Raw genomic sequence first — 15,848 nt, 5'->3', positions numbered from 1 at the left:
GCCAGAAGGATGTGTGCCTGGATAGTTGGGAGTAGGTAAGTGTTGCTGAGAGTGGCATGCATGATGTGAGGGTAGCAGGTGAGGCCCTCCTGCTGGACAGGTGGCCAGGGCCAAGGGCGGAGGGCCAGGTGTGCCAGGTGGAGGAGCTTGCATGTTATCCCAAGGGCGGTGGGAGCAAGTAAAGGGTGTTGACAAGAGAGGGGTGATGTGGTGACCACTGTTGCCTTATCTGCAGAATCCGGGGCTGGAGGAGTGAAGGCGATGAGGAGGGGAAAGGTGTTCCACTGGCAAGTTGGCAGGCTTCTCTTACCCTCCTTGGCTCCCCAGCCTTCTCAGGAGGCTGATGATAAGCACCCTGAATTAAATGTTAACATTTCCTAGTGACTATTTGTCCTACTGCTTTGGGGAGCTCTTTTATTACTGTTAAAAAATAAAATTCGGGATCCCTGGGTGGCGCAGCGGTTTAGCGCCTGCCTTTGGCCCAGGGCGCGATCCTGGAGACCCGGGATCGAATCCCATGTCAGGCTCCCGGTGCATGGAGCCTGCTTCTCCCTCTGCCTATGTCTCTGCCTCTCTCTCTCTCTGTGTGACTATCATAAATAAATGAAAAAAAAAAATTAAAAAAAATAAAAAAATAAAATTCAACTGAGTACATTTCAAGATCAAATTGGCTTTATTCAGTGATTTGGGAATCGGGCACCATTCTCCCATCCAGCAGAGAGGAGCTCTGAAGGGTTTTTATAGGCAGAATGGGGGCGGGGAGTGGCAGTGAAACAAAGGGCAGATTGTTTCTGGCAAGGTCACCTTCCTTTATGGACTAGGGTGATGAGGGTCTATTTACCACACTGGCCATCTCACAAGTCCCACCAGGGGACTCCAGACCGAATGTGCAGGTAGCATTCCTGGAAGAGGCAGAAACTGGAATTAGGTCACGTTAGCCTTGATTTGCTGACGCAGGGCTTAGCACAAGTGACTCCATTTGGGGCCAGTCCCGTCTTTCTTAAATATTAGGAACGTGTTGTCATCTTTTGTCTGTGACATGTGTGGTATCCCCTCCCAGTGTGTCATGAGGTTTCAGCCTTGCCTATGGGGGCCCTTGAAACCCAGAAAATGCCTGTGTTGTGCAGTCTTGTCCGAGGATGTTTTTATGGCTTCAGTCTTGTCCGAGGATGTTTTCATGGCTTGGGCTGGTCTGCCTTGCTGAGAAAGGCTATACCTCACCACTGGGCTCTCTCTCTCTCTGCACCACTCCCCCTCCTCTGCTGGGTCAAGGGTCAAGGGCATGACCTCTTGGGTTTTCATGGGTTAGGGGACCGTCAGGACACCCCGTGTCACCTTGTTAACTTGGGATGCCCCTGCCTGAGGACATCCAGGCGGGTCTCCTGCTTCTCCTTGAACACCATCCAGCCCAGGCCAGTCTCCCCGTGTCTTCCTCCCCACTCCCCATCTGCTGAGGCTTCACCTCTGTTTTCACCATTAGAGCCTTGGGAGACAGCCCTACCGCCCTCGGTCCCAAACCACTTCTGCTTTCCTGGCGAGTGGCGGGCGGTGCCTGCCGAGTGCTGAGTAGAGATTTCCACACTCCCCGGAGCAGCTGCGCTTCTGCTGAGTCACGGTTGGGAGGGGGGCTCGCGGAGACAAAGGGGACCTGGATTTTGCTGAGTCACCGGCAAATCTCCGCCTCCTCTGGGCGATCTTGGTGAAAGGGCAGTTTCATAGCCGGCTGGAGGAAGTGAAGCTTCCAGAAAAGAGCAGAAGCCTCCAGGTTATCTCTAGTCCCTGCACATTGTTTGCAAAGCATGGTCCCAGACATCTCAACGGTGGTTCCGCCAAGACCCAAGCGGCAATTCCAAGTTCCCATTCGGCCCAACTGACAACGTTCTCAGGGTCGCCTCTCCTCCCTGACATCCCACTTCCCATTCTTCTGGCATTTTTAAAAAAAGATTTTATGTATTTATTCTGAGAGTGAGAGAGGATGAACGGTGGGGAGGAGCAGAGGGAGAGGGAGCAGGCTCCCCACTGAGCAGGGAGCCTGATGTGGGGCTCTATCCCAGGACCCTGGGACCTGAGCCAAAGGCAGATGCGCAACCACTGAGCCACCCAGATGCCCCTAGATGGGCCCGTTTTGTATAAGTGCTAGAGATACAGAGCTGAAGGGGCTGAAGCCCACCTTGTCAGAGCCTGTGTGCTCAGGATCCTAATGGAAGAAGTCTGGGACCAAGAGAAAATGATTCGGAATGGGGGCAGGGGGCACAGAAGACAAATGTGGGTGGAAACTGCAAAAAATCCTGAGGTCTGCTGGGAAGCCAGCATTCTTCCAAGTATGGTCTTATTTCACCCTCACCAAATGGAGTGGGAGTTTCTCTGTGGTGGGCGAATCACAGCCCCCAGCCCTCCCCCACCCCAACCCCAGGCTGCCCATGCCCTAATACCTGGAACTTGGGGCTACCTTATGTTACTGGTTCAAGACGCTCAACGCCCTTTGCAGAAGTCATGAAGGTTACAGACTTCAAAGTAGGGAGATCCTGCTGGATTCTCTGGGTGGGCCCAATCTCATCACAGGAGCCCTAAGGTTGAGAACTTTCCCTGCCTGGAGGCAGAAGAGCAGCGAACAAGGAGGGCCAGGAGGACTCCGTGATGGCAGTGTTCAATCTGGGTCAGGTGAGAGCCGACTCACAGGCTGGGACTCGTGGGAAGTTGTTCAGGACAGAAGGCTGCCCATCCCCAAAATCCAGGGCTGGGACAGGACAGGGAGAGAAGCAGCCTGGAACCTCTAAAGGTAGAGCCGTCAAGAATTCTGAGCATCATGCTGAGAGACGACAGAAGGGAGCTGTTGAGGGAGAACTTCCAGGTCTATCCATCCGTCTCCTGCTTCCTGAAGCTGAGGCTCCCTCCCGAGATGAGGAAGACAGGCTTTGAGGGGGCCATACTCCTTTCCTGCTGCTTTATTTTTTTTTTTTAAAGATTTTATTTATTTACTCATGAGAGACACAGAGAGAGACACACAGGCAGAGGGAGAAGCAGGCCCCATGCAGGAAGCCGGACATGCGACTCGATCCCAGGACCCCAGGATCACGCCCTGAGCCACCGGGGCTGCCCTCCTGCTGCTTTAAAACGACACATGTTTATTCTCCAAGGATCCGGAGGTTGGAAGTTCTAAAAGGGTCAGCAGGGCTGCACTTTTTTTTTAAGATTTATTTATTTATTTATTTATTTATTTATTTATTTATTTATTTATTCATGATAGACATAGAGAGAGAGAGGCAGAGACACAGGCAGAGGAAGAAGCAGGCTCCATGCTGGGAACCCGATGTGGGACTCCATCCCGGGGCTCCAGGATCACTCCCTGGGCCAAAGGCAGGCTGAGCCACCCAGGGATCCCCCAGGGCTGCACTTCTATCTGGAGTTCCAGGGGTGCATCCACTTTCTCACCCTTTCCAGCTTCTAGAGGTCACCTGCTCTCCTGGCTTGTGGCCCCTGATTCCCTCTTTAACACCAGTGGCTTCCAGTTGGGGGGTCCCATTTCTCTTGTCATGCCATATTCGGTATCTGCAACCCTGCAGCCTCCCTCCTTGAAGGATCTTTGTGAATACATTAGGCCCACGAGGATAATCCAGGATAATCTCCCATCTCAAGATCCTTAAATTAACCACATCTGCAAAATCCTTTTTACCACGTCATGTAACACATTCAAAAGTTCTAGGGATCAGGATGCAGACATCCTTGGTGGTGGTGGGGTGCATTATTCAGCTTACCACACAAGGAGGAGGAGGAAGAACACCATTTGGATCATTCCAGTTGTTTGAGGACAGGGAAGGGGAAGTCAGAAAGCTGAGTCAGCTCGCAGAAGGACCACAAGCTCAACACTGGGACAGAGGAAAGAGCCAGATCAGCTTTGCCCCCGGCCTTCTCTGCCCTGGGGTTGTCTGTATGTGGGGTCTGTTCTGGCCACATCTGGGGCTCTCCAGGCAGCAGCTGGGATGAAGAACAAGCTTGGACTGGGAGCCAGGAACCCGTGGTCACTGAAGGTTCTGTGTCCTATGGGCGCGCAGCCTGGGCAAGTCAAACCCCACTTGGGGCCTCTGCTCCCCCATGTTTAATAAGAAGAAATCAGATCACACAAGCATTACTTCCTGGGGTTCCTGAATTGACAGGCTCTGGATGTGCTGAAGGGAAGTTTTCAGACCTTGACACTTATTCTCAAAATTCCTGGGGCACGGAGGCAGCCTTCTGTGGCAGGGCAGGTGGCGAGGGGGTCAGAAGCATGGGCTCTGGCTTCAAAGCACCATAATTTGGATCCCAGCTCTGCAGTCACTAGCTGTGTGACTTGAGAAAATTGTTAACATCTCTGTGCCTGAGTGTCTACGCGGACACAACAGAAATGAAACAGACAGTAACCTGGAGGGGCCAATGTCAGTATTAACTGAAATCCTGCACGTAAAGGCTCTGCCCATGGAAAGTGCTCAATAACACTGGGCTAAGATTGCAGTGTGTAGCTTGAATCCAGACCTTTTGGGGCAGCCTGGCAATATTATCATGCTTACCAGAAAGAGATCTTGTAGCTTATCTATTCGTTCTTTCCAATCAATCAGCGGGGATCCGCCTTCTACCTTCCAGGCATTGTTCCAGGCTGTGGCATTTGTAGAACAAGGCAAGTCCCAACTGTCCAGGAAATTTGCATTCTAATGAGGCCATTGGTTTCTAATAGCTCTCATTTCTAGAAAGTTCTTGGCAACTCTCTCTCTTTCTCTCTCTCTCTTTTTTTTTAAACCTTCTAGTAGCTAGAGCTCTACTTCTGACCTTTGTGAGTCTTGTCATCCCTGGGAGAGGTCACCTGGAAGTTTGAAATCTTTGTCCTAGACTGCCTGGGTTCAAAACCTTGTCTTGACTTCTCTGCCTTGGTGTTCTCATTTGTAAAACACAGGTAATAATACCAACCTTATGGAGTAATTGTGAGGATTAAATGAGCTGATGCATGTGAGGGCTTATATAGTAGCTGGTGCACAGTGAATGCTCGGTGAATATTAGCTATTAGTGTTGTAACCATTGTTCACAGAAGCAGAGGTGGTTCTATAGGTTATACCGAGGACCGAACTCCTTGGCATAGGCCCTCTATCTAGAAGGCTCAGCAACTTCCAGGTGGCCGGATTGATTTGGTAACTGACACTCAGGAAAATGACCCTGGAGGAGGGTGGCTCTTGGGCCAGAACTCTGACCTCGGATTAGATGCACCCCTGCCCACTGCTCGAAGACTGTCTCCAAGCACCAGGGGCTCCTGGACATGCATGGACGGCAAGGATGGCAGAAGTCAGCCCCCACGGTCCCCCACCTGGGGAATCCATGCTTGACAGACCATCTGGGAGCCTGTCCCTGCGTTGTGTTCACAGGCGGGACACTCACCACCTCTGTTTTCAAACAGCATCCCTGTACTGAGCCAAGGTCACCTTTTTATAATTTGTTTTTTGCTTGTGTTTTTGTTTTTAAATTTAGAATCCAGAATTGTGGCAGTGGGACAGGGCTTCAGGACTCACCAGCTTGCTCACTGGGGCTCACCCAGTGACCGGCGCCCCCCACCCCCAGTCCTAAGCCTTGGATCTCCTGCAGACCTAATTCAGTAGATCAGAGAGGGCCAGCTGTGTGAGGAGCTGAGTCAGCAGTGGCAAGGCTTGGAAGAACACCAGGCATGCAAGCAGGGAAGTGGTTTGTGTAAGAGGCCTTGCTCTCAGGTTGCGAACCAAGTGCTAAGACAGCTTGGAGGTGGAGGGCCGGCTTGGACGCACTCTCGGGTTGGGGCCCAGTTTCCCGCTCTATGTGTGACCCTGGGAGCGCCACTTTAATCACCCTCTGCCTCAGTTTCCCCGCCTGTAAAATGGTAGTGATCTACCCCACAGAGTGGTTGTAGGGATGAACCATAAAAACAGCACAGTCTCTAACACTTAGTAGGTGCTAAAAAGAAAAAAAAAATGTCCTAAATGTCCATATTAAGTGAGAATGAGGAGGCAGGCTGTCAGCCGAGGGTCCCCTGAGGAGGTGGCATGGAGCAGAACCGCGCCCAGACCCGGAGGGGGAGACAGCAGGCAGGGGGGTCTCCCAGCTTTCTGGCCGTTTCGGAGGCTGCGGGGAGGTGGGGCGCGCAGGGCCCATCCTGGCCTGGGAGCCTCTGGAAGGGCCGAAATCACACGGCTGCTCAGATTTCCACAAGTTGTTTTATTTTTTTAAGCGTCCTGTTTTAAATTGCTTTGTTTTCCTTGGGTCATATGACCGCCCCCCACCCCCGCTGGCCCGGGGCGGGCGCGGCGCGGGTGTCGCAACCTCGGCCCAGTGTGCGGAGCAGCTGCCGGCCGCCGCCACGTGACCCGCCCCCGGGATAAATGGGCCGCGCGGCCCGGCAGCCGCGGCCACCGCCGCACGTCCCCGCGCCTCCGCAGACCCCGGGGCCCGCGCCGCGGCCGGCAGCACCCGCAGCACCCGCAGCACCCAGCGCCGGAGCCGGCAGCACCCAGCAGCGCCCAGCAGCCCCCGGCAGCCCCCGCAGCACCCAGCGCCGCAGCCGGCAGCACCCAGCAGCACCCAGCGCCGCAGCCGGCAGCACCCAGCAGCACCCAGCGCCGCAGCCGGCAGCACCCAGCGCCGGCCGGATGGAGCGCCCTCAGCCCGACAGGCAGGCACCGGGCGCGGGGCGCGGGGCGCGGGGCGCGGGGTCCGGGCTCTCTCTCCCGGCTGGGCCGCCCCTGCCCGCCGCCGGGAAGCGCCATCGCCGAGTTCCTTCGGCTTCGGACTACGGGGGGGCCGGGTTTCGGTCTGGTCCGGTGGGGTCCTCAGAGGGATGAAGGTGATTTACCCGTCGGGCTCCCTGGCACAGGGTGGGTGCCCAGATGCAAGTGTCCCTATGGTAGCCAACTTTTTTTTTTGACTTTTGAACGTCGTTGGAGGTGCTCCCTGCTTCCCCCGGGATCCCTGGGGCCGCCGCGCTGGGGGGCAGCGGCGGGTGCTCCAGGAGAGCCCCCTGGCGGCCGCATCCTCCTCTCACTAGCGGCCCCGCACCTGAGCCGCGCGCCGCGGTGCGTCCTGCCCCCGCGCTACCGAGGAGGACTGCACAGTTCAGGGAGGCAGCGAGCCCAAGGCCCACCCCCACCCCCACCCCCCAGCAGGTGTCCAAGCTGGGATTTGAAACCACAGTCTGCCTGGCTCCTTCCCTTCCCCCGGGAGTGCAGCATGAACAGAACTGGGGGGGATGTCTCTGGAAGGGGTGCAGGAGAGAAGGGAGAAATGACAACTCTGTGGGAGGTGGATACGGACATATGGCAGAAATATTCCCAGAGACGGACTTTTTCCTGGAGTAAAACAGTTTTGCAGATTTTTTTTAACCCAGCCCCTTTTAGGATGGGCATAACGTTTTAAGGGATTCGTATCTGAAATGCCAACAGAATGGATGAATTAGATCTTGGGTCTAAAGCCAATCAACAGCAATTATGTCATAAAATATGAATGTTCACACTGCTACTTCTCCTTGGGCATTGCTAACAGCCGCCACCCCCCCCCCCCCCCATCACCACCAAACAATATCTGGTACCAGGATTTCCCATTTGGTTGTATGACTTGAAGCATCATAAGGCAGTTGGGAAGGTTGCCTGTGTATTAGATGGCAGGCTGGACTTGTTCCTGCAGAGAAGCCTGGTATCTCTCCGAGGCCTGCTGATAGGCAGGTGGCACCCTCAGAAGCTCAGTGTTGGGATGAACCCTGCTCAGAGCGACCCTTGCTCACCCTCCCTCTGTCCTCTCTGCAGCATGCCCCAGGATCTGTCAGAGGCCCTGAAGGAGGCCACCAAGGAGGTGCATACCCAGGCAGAGAATGCCGAGTTCATGAAGAACTTTCAGAAGGGCCAGGTGACCCGAAAAGGCTTTAAGGTATGTGGCCTGGCGGGATCAGCCCTGGTGGAGTGTATGAAAGGTGTGGGTGTGCCTGAGGCACTCAGGCCAGTGGTTTAAGTGGGGACTGGGACCAGGGATGCTGAGGGACCAGACAGGCATGTCCAGGGGAATCGTTTTTGCAGATGACTTTGAGGCTTAAAGAGGCGAGGTGACCTACTCAAGGTCACACAGCAAATTCACAGCTTGCTATGGAGGACTGAGGAGGGGCTGGGGCCCTAGAGCCATCCACTGAGCACCTACCTGTCCTGTGCTGGGCATTTTACACACTTCATTTCTAATCTGTGCCTCAGCTCTGGGTAAGGCCAATGAGGAAGGGCAGGCTCAGGGGGTGATGTAGCGACTGAGAGGTCACACAGCCAGTTACTAAGTGGGAGAGTCTGAAATCAAACCAAGGCTGCTCTTACAGAGCTTGTGCTCCTGACCTAATTCTGATGTGCTTCTGAAGGCAGAGGGTGGCACAGGTTCGAGCCCGAGTGCAGGTGTTTCCTCACAGTGAGATTGTGGGCATCTCACCTGTGAAGTGCCTTCAAGAGCAGAGTCTTAAGCACCTGCTCTGTGCGAGGCGTTGATCTTGCTATTTCCCAGCATGGCTGAGGAATTCATGCAAACAGAAGGCAGGCACTCGAACCAGGCAGGTGTCGGGTGTTCAGACAGCAGTGTGAGGAAAGGCTCGTTCGGGGTGAGCAGAGGGGGCTGGGTGGGGAGCACTATCCCCCTACTCCTGACACCCCTCCCTTCTGCGCTCTGCACCCCCCCATTGACTTCCCACCAGAGAGATACTTCAGTGACACGTGTCCTGCCATCCTAGGGGGTTGGGCCTTTGGCTCCCTCGCTGGGTCTAGTCCTGGCTCCCCCTCCCTGTCCTCTTCCTCCCTCTCTCAAAAGGATGGCACATGCCACGCCCATTTTGTAGTACTGTGTCTGGGGGCAGTGGGAGCCAGGGAGGTGACTGCTGGAGTGTCCCATCCCCAGCCCCTGGAACTTTGGATCTTGCCTCTAAGCCACTGAGTTCAAAGTGGACACAGACGCATGAGAGAACCCAGTGCTCACATAGGTGATGCGATGGAAGTGGCATTTATCACCACAGCCTTGGAACCTAGGGCTAAATCCCAGGCTGAGCCTACTACTTTGCCCCTGTCACCCTGCTTGAGGGCAGCTCTCACATCAGCCCCCCTTAGGACATCATTATCCCCTCTGGCAGGGGAGGGGACCAAGGCTTGACTTGACAGTCACTCAGACCTCCAGTCACCCACAGAGGGCGAGCGGCTTACCTGAGGTCACATAGCCCAGGATGGCCCGAGCCGAGGTTAGAAGTGGGTCGGCACCCTCAATAGCCCAGGCTGTCTTGTATCAGGCTGCCTGGCTTTGTGCCCCTTTGAGAAGGGGGGCTGCTGGGAGCGTTTGCGGCTCAGAAATAACTGGAAAACCTCAACCAGGACATCTACACTTTGTCCTCCTTCAAACTCAAACTAGAGTTCCCAAGCCAAGGTGTGCTGGGCCGTCCTCCCCTGCCCAGCCCCCAGGGTGGTGGAGATCGCAGTGGGTCTCTGGAAAGGAGCCTCGGCCCACGGATAGTTATCCGGGGGTCAAAGTGCAGAGGCACTGTGAGGCTCCAGTGAACGCTTTCGTTCAGGCCCCCTTGCCCCAGAGCTGTGCTGGCTCCTAGCAACGCCTGGGCCCATATCCAGTTTCACTGCTTGCTGGCTGTGAGGTCTCCCAGTATCATACCCTCTCCAAGCTTTAGTTTTTCCCTCTCTGTAAAGTGGGGAGAGCAGCTCCTCTGGATCTTTATGAGGCCTGAGTTAGGGTTTTAGGTTCAGCAGGTGGAATAAAAGGGTTTTAGGTTCAGCAGGTGCACGATGGACTTTGACACTCCGGCTGTCTACAGTGCAGTGGGGATGGGGGGCGGTGAGCAGGGGGAGGATTGGGGGGATGAGCAGGAGGTGGGATCGGAGGGGGCGAGCAGGAGGTGGGGGGATCGGAGGGGGCGAGCTGGAGGTGGGAGCCCAGCTCGGGGAGGGCATGAGGGTTCCACCGGGGCGGCAGTGAAGGGGCGGGACCGGGTCCTGACACAAGGCTGCAGCCTGACCTGCTCACCCTGGTTTCAGCTGGTTATGGCTTCCTTGTACCACGTCTACGAGGCCCTGGAGGAGGAGATCGAGCACAACAGGGAGAACCCGGTCTACGCCCCCCTCTACTTCCCAGAAGAGCTGCACCGCAAGGCCGCCCTGGAGAGGGACATGGCCTTCTGGTACGGCCCCCGCTGGCACGAGGCCATCCCCTACACGCAGGCCACCCGCCGCTACGTGCAGCGCCTCCAGGAGGTGGGGCGCAGGGAGCCAGAGCTGCTGGTGGCCCACGCCTACACCCGCTACCTCGGTGACCTGTCGGGGGGCCAGGTCCTCAAGAAGATTGCTCAGAAGGCCCTGGACCTGCCCAGCTCCGGGGAGGGCGTCGACTTCTTCACCTTCCCCAACATCGCCAGTGCCACGAAGTTCAAGCAGCTGTATCGCTCCCGCATGAACTCTCTGGAGATGACGCCCGAGGTCAGGCAGAGGGTCATCGAAGAGGCCAAGACTGCCTTCCTGCTGAACATTCAGGTGAGGGGCTGCCAGCTGTGTCCCCCTGCCCCAGCCTCAGGCTGCTCTGTGGGTGGGTAGTTCTCTTCCACGGCGGGGAAGGCGCTGGGGTCGTGGGGGAGTGTGGGCCCACTTACAGCTGGGTGCTCTTACCTCAGGTTCCCCGTCTGTAAAACGGGGATATGATAGTACCTGCCTCTTAGCACTGTTGGGAGGGTCGGGTGACTTTATACCAGTCGAGTCCTGATGGCAGGAGCTGGCACAGGGCCGGCCCTGTCGTGTTAGCTGCGTTCTCTTGGGATGTGATGGGCACAGCTGTGGCCTTCTATGACAACACAGATGTTGTGTGTGTGTTTGTGTGTGGTCAGGTTGGCACTGCAGGGTCACTGTTTGACCAGGAAAGTGGGATGCAACTTTTCTTTTCTTTTCTTTTCTTTTCTTTTCTTTTCTTTTCTTTTCTTTTCTTTTCTTTTCTTTTCTTTTCTTTCTCTTCTCTTCTCTTCTCTTCTCTTCTCTTCTTTTCTCTTCTTTTCTCTTCCTTTCTCTTCCTTCCTTTCTTTCTTTCTTTCTTTCTTTCTTTCTTTCTTTCTTTCTTTCTTCTTTCTTTTTCTTTCCTTTCTTTTTTTTTTTTTAATTTATTTATTCCTGAGACACACACAGAGAGAGAGGCAGAGACACAGGCAGAGGGAGAAGCAGGCTCCATGCGGGGAGCCCGATGTGGGACTCGATCCCGGGACTCCAGGATCACGCCCTGGGCTGAAGGCAGACACTCAACCACTGAGCCACCCAGGGGCCCCAGGAAGCAACTTTCTAGAAGCATTTCCTTAAAACCAGGGGGATAGTGGTTTTAAAGGATGAATGGGTGGAGCTCGGGGTGGGGTGAGGCTCCTTCTAACCGATGTTGTAGAATCCCATAGCTCCCCGATCCTCCCTGAGGTGCTGCAGGGACTGGGGTCCTGTCTCCTGCCCTCCTGGCTTCTTGTTCTCAGCCTGGGAGCCAGCACTTGTTTTGGAGCACCTTCCTGACCCTGCAGTCAGTGGCAGACAAAGCCTGGTCAAGCCTCTGAGAAAATCTGTGCCTTTCAGAGAGGTTCTGAAAGAACGGGGGCTTTGGAGGCCAGCACCCCGCTGGAAGGCTGGCTCTTGCTGCCTGAGCTCTGGTTAGCCTGCAGGAGCTGCAGGTGCAAAGCCTGGCCAGGGAACCCCATGAAGCACCCTTCCTGGGGCTGCCTGGCACAGGGGACAGCTGGGGGAAGGCAGCAGGCTGCGGGACACAAGCCCTGGGACACGGGAGAAGGGCACGAAGAGCCCCGGTGGACCCTCAAGGCAGGAAGCGGGTTACCGGGCAAGGATGTGGTGGGGAGCAGGCAGGAGAGGCCAACGCACCTGTCACATTCTCCCTCCAAAGCTGAGGGAAGGCAATGGGACTGCTCATGAGTTTTCTTACAATTTCGTGAGGTCCTAAATATTTCCTAGCACAACCTAGAAGCCCACCTGTGCCTGGGGCCTAGCACCGTCTCTTTCTAGCTCAAGCTTGTGTGTCTTCTGTCTCTTAGCTGTTTGAGGAGCTGCAGGAGCTGCTGAGCAAGGACACTGAGGACCAGAGCCCCTCGCAGGCCTCAGGGCTACGACAACGGGTTGGCAGCAGAGCACAAGGTGAGCCCCCCGCCCTCTGATGGGCTCCGTGGGAGGGGCTTGCGGCCCAGCTGTCTGCCCCCAGTACCTCCTGGCTATCCTGTCTTCTGGGTGTTTTAAATGAGCAGTCGGGCACTGGCCCAGGGGCCTGAGGCCCTCCTTCCGAGGGTGGCTCTCCCCACCTGTCTTCCCCGTCTCTAAAATTAAGGGTGGTCAGCAAGTTCTGGTTCACTGGTGAGAAGCACAGACATGCACATAAAGAACCCTCAGAAGGCATGGGCAGGGCCTCTTGTGGGTGTGTGGAGTCCAACGTGGGACTTGAACTCATGACCCTGAGATCCTGATCTAAGCTGAGATCAAGAGTTGGACGCTCAACTGATTGAGCTCCCCAGGCACCCAGGGGCAAAGCCTCTTAATGTAGGCTCCTTTGAGGGCCCTTTCATGGTTCCGAAGCAGAGCACCCTCTGCCCCGATGTGGGACAGGGTGTCTGGGATCAGTTCTAGCTGCCACTGTGCCATGGGACATGGGGAAGACGGAACCCCAGGCCTTACTGCATGCTAGACCTTCCCTCAGGTGCCCCAGAGAGGGACATGGGTAGAGAGAACATCTGGAATACTTCTAGAAAGACCAAAGTGCTCCATGAAATGTACCCTCACCAAGCCTGACACATGTGTGGGTAGGATTGTGGCTTTTGGGGGTGGAGGGGAGTGAGTGAACAGAGAGGTGAAGCCCTGCCACCTGCCAGGCAGGTTACCAGAGGCCTTTGCTCCTAGAACCACCTTGCCCCACCTGCCTGTGGCCTTCCCACCTGTGCAGGACCATGCGGAGCCCTCCGTCAGGAGCATGAGAATGAGGCCAGTCCCGATGGGACGGGTTGGCTCCCTGGTAGGGGAGGGGTCCTTATCCTCATGCCGCAGTTCTCAGAGCGGGGTCCCAAGTACCCCTGGAGGATGTGTTCCCACAGTGTGGGCTGGCTGAAATGGAAAAGCAGACAGCCTGCAGGAGGAGGAAGCTCCCCGTCTTTGAGGGGATCAGAGCAGTGGCCAGAGGGCTCCCTGTCCGCTGTCGCAGAATCTTGGCATGGAGCAGGAACTGTACAGGAGCCTGCTGAGGCCCTTTTGCTGTGACATCCCATACCGCCACCTCTGTCCAGCTGTGGGTGACAATGCTCCTCCTTTCTCTTTCAGACTCGACTCCCGCGGAGACTCCCAGAGGGAAGCCCCAGCTCAACCTTCCGTCCCAGGCACCGCTCCTCCGATGGGTCCTTACACTCAGCTTTTTGGTGGCAACGGTGGCTGTGGGACTTTATGTCATGTGAATGCACGGGCACTGGCTCCTTAGGCTGTGAACTCTGTTCAATGGAGGACCTTGTTTCTGGAGAGGGACTATCTCTTGGCTTCCTTACTTTAGGCACAGGGGGCTGTCTGTGCCCCCCACCCCCGCCCTGACCCTGCATCCCTCTCTTTGGAAAGGGAGAGTCTGTGGCATCTTCCCCAACCAAAAGCACATCCAGTTCAATGACATGAACTTCTGAAGTGGGATGAGGGGTCCTGCCTGGCCCCTCAGCACCCCCAGTTCCTGCAGTAGAGCCCAGAAGACATGGCCAGAAGTGGTGGCTGTCTTGAACCTCCAAATGCCCTGGGTGTGTGGTCTCCTTGACATACTATGACCACTTTCTCCGTGGGCCATGGCGATTTTTATATCAAAAAAGATGTTGTGTCTTGTGTTTGTCTTGTTTTTGTCGGAGCTGTGTTTTGTTCCTGGCTCCACCTGAACTGTGGTATTTTGTTTGTTCTGTTTTTATAGCACAGTTAGGGTGAGTTTTGGGGGTGGGTGGGATGGGAGGTGTTTAACAACGCTGTGGCCTTCGTCTCTAACTTTTGTGTGAAATAATAAACTACAGTGCCTGATAGAAACTTGAAGTGTTTTTCCTGGGCTCTGTTAGCCTTGGGGAGCTAACTCTTGCCCGTTCGTTTCTTGAGTGCCTGGTGGGGAGAAGGGGTGATGGTGCGGGTAGAAGGGGCCAGTTTCAGATGTTGGTCTCTGCTCTGAGAATGTGGGTGGTGAGCTTTAGGCAGCTGGTATGTGAATCTTTGTGTTGACCTTTGATGTAAGACTCAGCTTTACTGAGGATGCCGTGGCCCCGTTAGGCCGAGATGAGCAGATTCGGGGACCAAATGTTATCTAGTGGATACAGTGAATGTTTGGGACAGGGAGATCCCTGGGTTCCCATCCCTGCCACTCGCTTCGTAGCTCTGCCTTTGAGATTCGTTATTAACCCGTCTGGGTTCCATTCTGTCACCTGTAACATGAATACAGTGAGATCTATGTCACCTGTCTGTCTTGAGCAGCACAGGAGATGCAGGTAGAAGGCCAACATCCTATCACATGAGCGCCTGTTACAAAATGAGAGTGATCAGGGGTTTGCGATTTTTGCTAAGTGATCTTTGTGCTGTGAGCACGCGGGTCACTTCCTGTGTCCCTTCATGTGATCCTCGCGGCAAACCCGTGGGGGTGCTATCACTCCGGGGGGGCTGGAAGGATTTAAACCAGGTCTGTCCAGTTCTAAAACCCACGTTTTTTTCCAAGTCATGAAAGCCATTGAAATATTAATAGTGCAGCTTCCCAATATGGGGAAGTGAAAACCCCTCCCTGAAGGTGCAGTTGGGAAAGCAGGGGACAAGGTGTTCCCTTGACACCTCTGGTATGTGAGGACTGGGAGTCAGGAGAGCTGTGTACCCACGCCTGGCTTTGTCACAAAGTCTGGAACCCTTGGAAAAGTCACTTGTCTTTTGTTCCCTGGCAAAATGAAAATAACACCCCTCCCTCCCACAGCTGGTAGAGGGCCCGGCAGCTCGACGTCAGCGTGTGGACAGTGGCGTCAGGATCATGGGGGTGGGGTGGGGATCTTGGGCCCCACCCAAGGAGGTTCTGCCCCTGGAATCCTGTTTGTGAAAAGCTCCCTGAGATTCCAAAGTGCAACCAACCAGGCCCAGGAGCCACACTTTAATGAGATTATATTTGCCAAGAGCAGGCATTCAAATAGCAGCTGTAGCCCTTCCCACCCAAGGCCTGCTTTCCGGTTTTTGGGGAACATGACATCCATATTCATTATTTGTAGTGATAAAGGAAAGGAGGCAGGGGAGAAACAGAAACAAACCATCTTGGTTCTATTGACAAGAAAATGGCGGAATAATCTGTATTCTATCTACGGAGGAGTTGGGCACCTAGATGGCCAGTAAGAAGCAACTCTTGATCTCCAGGTCTTGAGTTCAAGTCCCACTTTGGGAGTAGAGATTACCTAACAAAAAATAAACTTAAAAAAAATAAGAATGAATTAAATCTGTTCTGTTCTCCAAGGGGCTTCCATGTAGTATTAATGAGAAAAGCAAATTTGAGGGTCACCTGGGTGGCTCAGTGGTTCAGCATCTGCCTTTGGTTTAGGTCATGATCCTGGGGTCTTGGGACTGAGTCCCTTATCAGGCTCCCCATGGGGAGCTTGCCTCTCTCTCTCTCCCATGAATAAATAAGATCCTTAAAAATAAATAAATAACAAAAAATGAACCTGAAACTTTTTTAAAGGTTTATTTATTCATGAGACACAGAGAGAGGCAGAGACACAGGCAGCAGGAGAAGCAGGGTCCCTGTGGGGAGCCCGATGCGGACTTGATCCCAGGACCCCGGGAACATGACCTGAGACG

The 15,848-nt window shown here is 54.8% G+C and overlaps 1 protein-coding gene across 1 annotated transcript; it reads left to right on the top strand.

The window, feature by feature from the left end:
• Nucleotides 1-6,489: 6,489 nt before the first annotated feature.
• Nucleotides 6,490-14,063, top strand: HMOX1 (heme oxygenase 1). Its single transcript, XM_072844164.1, has 5 exons — nucleotides 6,490-6,661; nucleotides 7,788-7,908; nucleotides 10,041-10,532; nucleotides 12,068-12,167; nucleotides 13,335-14,063. The coding sequence occupies exons 1-5, from the start codon at nucleotides 6,639-6,641 to the stop codon at nucleotides 13,463-13,465; spliced, it is 867 nt and encodes a 288-aa protein (XP_072700265.1). The 5' UTR covers nucleotides 6,490-6,638; the 3' UTR covers nucleotides 13,466-14,063.
• The last annotated feature ends 1,785 nt before the right edge of the window (nucleotides 14,064-15,848 follow it).

This window comes from Canis lupus, chromosome 11 (assembly GCF_048164855.1).
Source record: "Canis lupus baileyi chromosome 11, mCanLup2.hap1, whole genome shotgun sequence".
NCBI lineage: Eukaryota > Metazoa > Chordata > Mammalia > Carnivora > Canidae > Canis > Canis lupus.
The sequence above is the reverse complement of the archived record's forward strand: the minus strand, read 5'-3'. Positions and strand labels throughout refer to the sequence as shown.